Source organism: Cygnus olor, chromosome 10, assembly GCF_009769625.2.
Source record: "Cygnus olor isolate bCygOlo1 chromosome 10, bCygOlo1.pri.v2, whole genome shotgun sequence".
Taxonomy (NCBI): domain Eukaryota; kingdom Metazoa; phylum Chordata; class Aves; order Anseriformes; family Anatidae; genus Cygnus; species Cygnus olor.
The window spans coordinates 872023-881341 of NC_049178.1; the positions used below are offsets into that span (position 1 = coordinate 872023).

The 9319-nt window shown below is 34.6% G+C and overlaps 1 protein-coding gene across 16 annotated transcripts in view; it reads left to right on the forward strand.

The window, feature by feature from the left end:
- ERC2 (ELKS/RAB6-interacting/CAST family member 2) overlaps positions 1 to 7331 on the forward strand; it is a 511348-nt gene extending 504017 nt beyond the window's left edge. For 12 of the 16 annotated variants that reach the window (XM_040568867.1, XM_040568878.1, XM_040568865.1 and 9 more), the window contains one exon: positions 5834 to 7331. In XM_040568867.1, the coding sequence (XP_040424801.1) occupies positions 5834 to 5980 (147 nt within the window). In that variant the 3' untranslated portion in view covers positions 5981 to 7331. The remainder of the gene's footprint in view (positions 1 to 5833) is intronic. The other 4 variants (XR_005822990.1, XR_005822989.1, XR_005822991.1 and 1 more) reach the window with 2 other exon arrangements.
- Positions 7332 to 9319: the final 1988 nt, after the last annotated feature.

Sequence of the window (9319 nt, forward strand, 5' to 3'; positions counted from 1 at the left end):
CTGCTTTGCCCAAGAACTCTTCTTTATTTGTCACTTCTGTTTGACTTAAATTAAAGGAAAAAAGTCTTAATGGTCTCACGTGCTGCATCTTAAGGAAGTCATAAATGTCCTAACAAAGAGCTCCATGCCCTACGCTGCTGCCTCTGTGAGCGGCTCTTGGGTCCACTGGAGTCGACAGAAATTTTTCCATCATCTTCAATACACTCCAGCTCAGACCATCAAAGAGTACTGGGATGATGCCATCCTTCACATTTCACATTATCCTTTTTTTAAATTCTGTGTGAAAGTGGCAGATTGAAGAATATGTGCTAAGTTTTTTCATATTTCTGAAAAGCTGTGATTTGGACTAGATGTGTTGTATGAAAAGGAAAAGCTTATTATTTAAAAAAAAAAAAATCTCTTTCAATTCATTTTCCACTTGTCTAATTTTGATTTATAAACACTCCCAGTAGAGATAGCATCCTCATCCAAATAGTCTTAAGGTTCACAAACTTAATCTAATTTTATTATGTAAATGTACCGTAGTTTTCAAGGACACTCACTCTCTAGAGGACTTGGATCCATTTGATTTTATTCATCCCAATGGTATCTGCTTTTATCCCTAACTCAGATTAACAGTTCTGGCATTACAGCAATATGGAAAGTTCATCACATTCATGCAGTGATTCTACCACCAGCTGCATATCCTTCTGAAGTTTACTGTATAATGAATTTAAAACATAAATAGCAACAAATGGGATAAATAATTTCTTAGCCAGTATTGGAATGAAGTTCATTTTGTCTTTATAAATAACTTTTTATACTGATGTTTCTTGTGACCCTTTCGATATTTAATTAAGTCACACAGTTTCTGGATTTTTTTATTATTATTAAATATATTTTATTCTCATATTTACCATTTTCAAGCTTTATTATAAGTAACTATAAATCACTGACAAAGTAAGACGAGAAATGGTTCTACTTTTACAATTTAACTCAAATGATATTTTCAAGCCTCTAAAAAATACTCCTCTGGATTGCTTATTCAGAATCAAGAATGATTATAATTGGAGATTTTTCATATTACTACAGAAGATAGGCTTTTTTGTTAGGGTTTTATAAACTAGATTTGAGCTGTTTATTGTGTGATGTGCCCCATTGGTTTGGAGCAGTGCAGAACACCTTTTGCCCAGGTATAACTGATTGGTGCCAGACAGCTGCAGAGCTCCCAGGTAACATTTCCTCAAGTGGAGTTTTTAAGAATGACTAAAATTTGTTCTCCTCCAAGCAGGGTGTTTACTTTCTGTGTTCAGTGTTCTCCAGATAATGTGCAGTGCTGCACTTACCATTTGAATCAGGAAACTTCCTTTAGCATTACTTTAACCTGTGTGCTTTATTGATTTGAGATGTAAGAAATTGTATGCCAAAACTTTGGTTATTTTAACTAGTTCTAAACAAGAAAGACTAACATCAGTTTTGACAACAAACAAAACCAGGTTTTGTTCTATTGGTTATGTTTAAAAGATTCCAATTTCAAACCAAACACAACTTGTGGTTATTCTGTCAGATATTTATATAGCCACTAGGGCGCCATAGTTATGCACCGCATACATCATTGTATTTTTAAAATGTACTTAATGAACATTTTTTCTTTTCTAGTAACTACTTCATTGCCTTAAATGAATGCATTCCAATAGAATTTGTAACAAATGAGCACTTTGTGTTTGCATTAATGCCAAACACGTTTAACAAATTTTTAACAAGGAACACTGGCAAAAAGCCAAACTCCTAGAGGGACACTGAAGGAATGCTATAAATTTAAACTAGATTTTACCTTTTCACTCAGCTCAACAAGTGTCTTAGGTGTCTTTGGCATCTTGGCATTGAAAGTTTTCCACGCAGGTTGGATACAACTTTATGTCTTAATTATTTCTTTTGTTGGCCTTCCCTGCTGAAGATTTTCAGATTGATATGACAGACTTTAGCAGGATACTATATTCATTAGAAAGTGAGAGGTTGTTTTTTGTTCTTTCCACAAGAATTGGGCCAGGTGGAAGTAGCAAAACCTGTATTTTTTGTTGGGACAGAGAAGTTCATATGCCATTGTCGTATCTTATGTTAAGGGACGTGTAACAGGGGAGAGCACTCCCGCAGATCTGTGCTACCCAATATTGTTTCTTGTGCTGAGTGGCAAATACCTGGACTGTGATTACATTTGCAACTGCACTTCAGAGGCAGGGGAAAAGCAGCCCGCAGTGCTCCCACTGGTCCAAGCTCTGGGCTCACACAGAAGCCATGAGCAGATTTTTTGGCTGAATCAAACATCTGGGGGGATTCTGCAGTTGTTAAGTTATGCCCACATGGTACATGTCATTACATACCTTGGGAATCACCTAGTCTGCAATATGTGTTGGTATTAAAAGTGTTACAAGTAGCTGAACAAGCCACATGCTTGCTTTTTACTTGTAACTTAATATATTAATTTAATTTTTACTATGTTATTTCAGATTTAATCAAATGCAGGAACTGAAAAATAATAATACTTAGCACTCATCCAAGACTATTAAGGCACATTACAAACATTAAGCCTTGCAAATTCCTGAGAGGACCCTGATGTTATCCCTGCTATAGCGAAGAGCAAGTTAAGCACAGAAAAATGATGTGGCTTTTCCCTTACTCACAAAAAAAGCTAGTGGCAGGGTCAGAATTCAGCATAGTGCTGTGCCAGGGATTTGTCTTAGTTAATCATGTCATTCTTTTCATGGGTTTGGATGAGCAAAACTAAAAATTGAGAATGCATTTTTTTTCTTTTTTTCTTTTTAATTAATGTCATTCATTTTTCCTTTTTTAATTAATATCATTTAGATTTTGTTGTTGCAAGAGGCACAGCTGAGTTCCAGGAGGTCACTTGAGAAAGACTGTGTTATAGCCCTGTTTGTGCATTACTATTTTTTATTTTAGTTACTTGTTTCTAGAAAATGAAATTATTTCACATCATTTGTTAGTAGTCTGATGGCAGTAATGATGAATTAGTGCAGAGAAGGAAACTGAAGAATTAATCCTGACAGCTTTTTAAAAGATGTCACATTATAGTGCATGTCTTGTTATAGCTTAAGGAGCAGAAATAGCCCTAACAGGATTCCATTAATGATATCCTTCTCTACTAACATTTGGTCAGATACCAGTTCCCTACAATAAACTGGCCATTCCCTCTCTTTCTGACTTGCTAATTACCATATCAGTCGTTGGCCTTTTATGTAGGTACCATGTGTAACAGGTTAGGAGAGGGCAATTTAAGCCTATGTGAATGGGTATCTGTTTTTGTATCTGGGTGCTTGTTGCAAACATTTGGAAAGCATATGGAGCATAATGGACATTAACCCAGATGTCAAAAATAGCCTGCATTTTACTACTGTTATTAAACAGTTTCCCCTTTAACCCCTTTGTGTTTACCCACCCTCTCCCAGCTCATTCCTGAAAATCACTGCTGAGAGGAAAGGATTGGAGGTAAAAAGTAGTAATCTGGCAGGTGTCTTTATCCGAAGGAAAAACAACCTGAACAAATATTTGTGGGCTACTACACTTTTATATCTTCACATCCTTCTGATATTTTTGTTGACTGGTATCTAATGGACTGTCAGAGGTGCCAAACTCTAAGACATTAATTTCGGTTGCAACACTGCTGAATCTCAGGCCCAATATACGTTACCAACTTTTATTTCTGTCTCAGAGGTTGTGACCTATACCAAGTACAGCATTGAAGAAACAAATATAAATTTAATTTACTCAACCTCAGTTGGTATTTGACAGCAATATCCTTTTATATATTTATTTGACTTACTTGAGAAATACTTTGCATTTCCTACCTGTGGTGAGCCAGTTTTTGTTACAGTCCCAATACGTGTATGGTTTCCTGATGAATGGGTGGGTTGATTAAGCGGGTGGGGTTTATTTGGGAGTTTCATTCTGTACTAAAACCTCAATGAAAATATGGGGAGCAAGCTGAAAAGAGGTTGTGTTTTGTGATTGGCTGCTGCTGCTCAGATTGGACTCTATTCTGAGTTCTTTTTGAGTGCATAAATGAGTGTTAATTGCAAAGGAACTTCAGCTTGTAAAATATCAAATATATTGAAGATTTGCTGTGATCATATTTTAGTGAACCTGTTAAAAAATACAGACATTTTTGTGCTAAGGTTTCTGGAATGTACTCTCCTCGTTAATTTATATGGGTGCTTCCTATGCATATATATCTCTTTGAATGATGATCAAGAAATACTCGGCACACAAAAGAATGGGAGCTATGCATGGTTCACGAAACGTAATGCATGCTCTGACTTACCGTTTTCATAAAAAGTTCGCAAAGATTTTATGTGCCAGAACTAGTAACATGATCTACTTTAGGAACTCCCTGGCTTTCCAGCTCTGCAGAAGTCATTTTTTCTTCATTCAAGGGCCAAATCCAAAGCCTGTTAAAATCAATGGGAACCTTTCCACATTTCAGTGGGCTTTGGATTAGTCCCGAAGTGTTTTAACCAGAAAAATTGTACCAACCTCCCATTGGAGAAGTAAAATTATTCATCTAAGTTTGTATTATATAAACCATTATATGTAGTTACCACACAGACATGAACTTGAAAATAGGGATTTAAAATCATTTGCAAGTGTGTGTTCTATGCAAAGTATTGCACTTCACTCATTGCATAATTACTCTGATAAATGTTAGCTTCTAGAATTTAAAGAGGCATTTTAGTCAAATAGTTATACACAACAACATTTTTTCAGCTGTATCCAAAAATGTAAAAATTCTGCAGCAGTTACTTTTTTATTAAAGATGGATGTTTTTGAAACCTCTCCAGTTAAATAAATGCAAGCTTAATAATGAAGGATCCCATACCTAACGCATTTTCACTTCTCCGGGAACAAAGTAAGTAGATAAATGAACAACTGCCCTGCAAAGGAATCATTTCATTCCTCCCACTCATCTGATATACAGATACCATGAATAAGACTAATTCACTGCACTCTGTTCAAGAGTACTGTGCCGTCTGTTTGCAACAGAACTATTGGAACAATACAAATCATTCAGGCCTCACACTGAAGTCACTTGCAATCAGACAGAGCCTCTTCCAAAGCCCATGGACAGCAGGAAGACACTTTCCACTGACTGACTCAGGCTTACACTGGTTACCTTTAGCAGTCCCCTAGATTTCAGAAGTACCAGCCAAGCCATGGAGAACAACCACCACTCACAAGCGACTGCAGGGCTGAAATGCTCACTGTGGAATATTTCAATTTTTATAAATCTGAGGTACTTGTATCCACAAAACCTTCCTCCATTGTCTTGAAAATTAAAGTGGACTTTAGTTTAAAATACTTAAAATACAACAGTGAAATGTTGCTTTCAGTACCTCCATTTTTGGAGAGTCGCTAGGGGCACTGCACATTCCACCTGCCATGGAACAGAGCAGAAATAAAAGGACAATTCCTTTGGTTTCCAAATAAAACATTTATTTATTTTTTAATAGCATTTCCAATTCAAAGCTACTGTGCCTGTAGAGAACAGAAAACTCCCCATTTGCAAAATCACAAACACAACACAATTTAACATCTTTGGAATTTAAAATCTTTCCCATTTAGGGGAAATCTTGTGACACAAATCACCTGTAAAACTAATTGCCACCCTTTAAGCATATCAAATGGGTTCAAATTGAATTTAAATCCTTAACTAATCCTTAGTCCCTAGAAAAGCAATATATCCGCTGATGTCTATGAGAAGCTTGATTAGATGAGAACTAAGATGTTGCATATGCTTGAAACATTTTATTAACTAGAATATTTTGTTCTCTTGTTACAGTTGTCAGAGGAACTAGTGAAAGAGGAAGAAAAAACGTATCACTGGAATGTAACGATGATAATCTATTGCATTGGATCTCCAAACATGACCATGATATCCTGGAGAAGATCACAGATGCAGAAAATGAATGCTAAGGTTGATATCTAATGAAATGATGCATTAATTGGTATCTTCTCCATTATTTCTTGTAGTCTACTAGGAAATTAGATACTTTGGAAAAAAATGAAGGAGACTCAAGCAGAAATTACAAGAGCTTTATTTCTGTCTTTAATGGGTCTTGCAAGTTATTGTTTTCACAAACAAACCTTCTGTTTAGAATATTATTGTTTAATGAAGTTCAGTTAAACAGGTTATTTGACTAATTATTGGTAAATTGATATTGATTTTAATAAGTAATTCAGATTCGTTTAGGTATGGTATCTGCATTTGCTGATTTTACCTAGTCTATTCTAAAACTTCTATTGCACTAGATTATCAAAGAGGTATTAGTAAAATGCTATATAAGGGTGTTGGCATTAATCTTACCCCCAGTTAGATGTGGGCTTTTTCAAAAAATAAAACCCAAGACTTTACCCTCCTCTGTTTTCTTATATCTACTGATAAAATAATTATAATCAAAAAATAAAACCCAAACCAAAAACCACCAACAGCATCAAAAAAAAAAAAAAAAAAAACACATTGATAGTATAACTGGTATTAAGCTCTGGGCCAGGTTGGAAATGAAATCAATTTTTGGTACTAATAACTGATGGCAAAGATTAGCTTTATGAAAATATGGTGTGTGTCTCTGACAATGCATAGGACATCTAATTTGATCATAAATATATGATTATAAACAAGATGTATCTATTCCTGGATGGTAAAAGCTTGAGACATATATAAATACATATGTATTTGTATGTATGGACATATACACAAGGATGTATCAACCTTTTACCATCCAAATGCATACAGATCTTCAACAATAAAAGCTGGGACTCTAAAAAATAAAAATAAAAATAAAGATTGCTGTGAATACAGTATATGCACTAGGTCTCCTGTAAATGAGAAACTGTTTGTTATCGTTTTCTGTATTGAAAAACAGACTCCAACATGGATCCCAATAACTCTTAGATGTTACAGAAGAAAATACCAATGATCAAATAGCACTTAGAGGCTGTTTGTATCAACAAAATATATCTAGTATAATAATTCTGAAGCACATGCAATGAAAAAATAAAAATATGAAGTCATTACATTCAATGAGAAATTATTAACTGCTAGTTAAGTCTCAAGGAGAGGATCCTTATGACTCCATGAACATTTTTGGTCAGTCTGGCAAATGTGCAAATGCTTGGTTGTTTTATTGAGGCATCTTTTTGTCCATGGAAGAAATGCTTCCATGCTGATGGGAGTGGGAACAGAATATCTGCATTTTTAAAGGACAAACAATAAATTTAAGCATGGGTGGCCTTAATCCTTAGTATTTTTTTCTTTGCTGCTGTAAAAAAAAGAAAAATCTAAATGGATACTCCTAAAGTCTTGCACTGAATTTAGAAAAAATATTTTTGAACCTGTGGTGCAATTAACCCTAAACATCCTACATGAGCCATACATATAGCCCTTTTAATTGATTGTCTAGAGATGATATTTTATTTATTTGTACCATATTCTTGGTGCAATCAAAGAGCAATTTATTTGAGCAGGAGTCCTGCTGGATGCTACTGTTTTCCATAGATAGAAAATGTATAGAATTAGTATAGCATAGATAATCCAAATTTCATTCATGTTTAAAAAGTTTGTCCTTTAACTATCAATGGCATTTTAGATCTTTGTTTTTGAAACAGCAAAGCTTTTGGGAGTATATTTAGCACATATGACAAATGTTGCACTTGGAAACTCAGACAACAAAACTTTCTCATGACAAATTTGTTGTCACAGTAGGGGACAATCGTCTGTGTCTCTTACAATCAGGTCTTAACCTTAACTCTGCAACTGAATACTTGAAGTAGGAAATAAACTAGGGGGAAATAGGGTCACAGATACAAAGCTGTATAGTTAGATATTTATATGTATGTGCCAATTTTGTCACAGATATTATTTTAGGGGCATTTTTGCTCCAATCATGTTGGTAAGAATATTGATCTAAACTTTTATCAGGGCCTACAATTTAGCCCCTAAAGAGGAAAACTCTGTGTAATGTTGCTTCTTTCTTTTATTTTCTTTACTTCTCTCTCTCTCTCTCTCTCTCTCTCTCTTTTTTTGTTTTTTAATTTGATGTGATTATGATGTTTGGAGAAAATCTTTTCATATACTAAAATATGATCTCGGGGTTTACAATAAACACTGTGATGTTGGGAAATTATTTTATTTGAGCAATGTTTGGTAGTTTTTTGCCCCCATCTAAGTGTAAAGAAGCAAGCCAACTTTTGGTTAACGTTTAAGATAATTATTATTTTAATGTGAGATCAGTCTTGTACTGTGCATTCTTTCTTTCATTTAAATGTACAGTATGAATTTTGTATTTAATGAATTTTGTGTATCCAGTATGCACGTACCTGCACATTGACTTTCATTTGAAAGTGAGTTTCAATTTATTTTTTAAACAGTGTTTATGAAAAGACCTCAGATGTGTTGACACAATCTATATCTGCATTGTTTTTTTTGTGTGTGTGTAGGGTGATATTTGAATGTGATGTTCTGCAGCAATGGGTCAGTATTCCCTATTTACGTTAGATCCTCATTTGATAGTGCTTCTTGTAATACTTTTTTCAAGTGAGTGGCATGTTCTGGATTGTGATATTGATATGTGGTTAAGGACATTGATATGAAACTAAGGAATTCCTAGAAATTACCAGTGGGCATGTATTAGACAGTCATTGTAATTTAATGTCTAATAGAAGTGTAAAGTACCAAGGTATTTAGAGTTCATAACATTGTTATCATGTGTATGGGAAGTATTTAGTGTTGATCAGCTTGTTTATATTCATCAAATAAACTTGTTTCTTTCTGAAATCAGTGTTGTGTCATTAAAACTAAGTTTAATGACTGTAAGAAAATGTGTGGAAGATGTTTTCCACATGGTAAATCTATCACACTCCTTATTTCTCTAATTGCTACCATTCAAAGTAATTTATCTTCCTGTTGTTACTATCACATAAACTGTTTAAGAAAGCATAAAAAGGAAAATGTCTCCTAGACCCTGCTCCCAGAAATGCTTACAAGCAACTTTACTAAAGTGAGTAACCATTTTCTGGATTGGGCTCTTAATGAGCAATATGTGCTTTTGAGTGGTTTTCTAAAGCATAATATTCTTGTGTGACCCTCTGTAATTGCATAGAAAATTACATTTTGTTTATGTACTTTACTGACCAAAAGCCATAAGGTGTGAAATTCTCTGCACAGTCAGCTCCTTTTTCAGCTGCCTGGTAAGTGGTTCCCCGTTTCCATTATGTTCACTTTTTTTAGAAAAGGAACTTTTGTTGAGCAGGAATTTCTTACCTCATA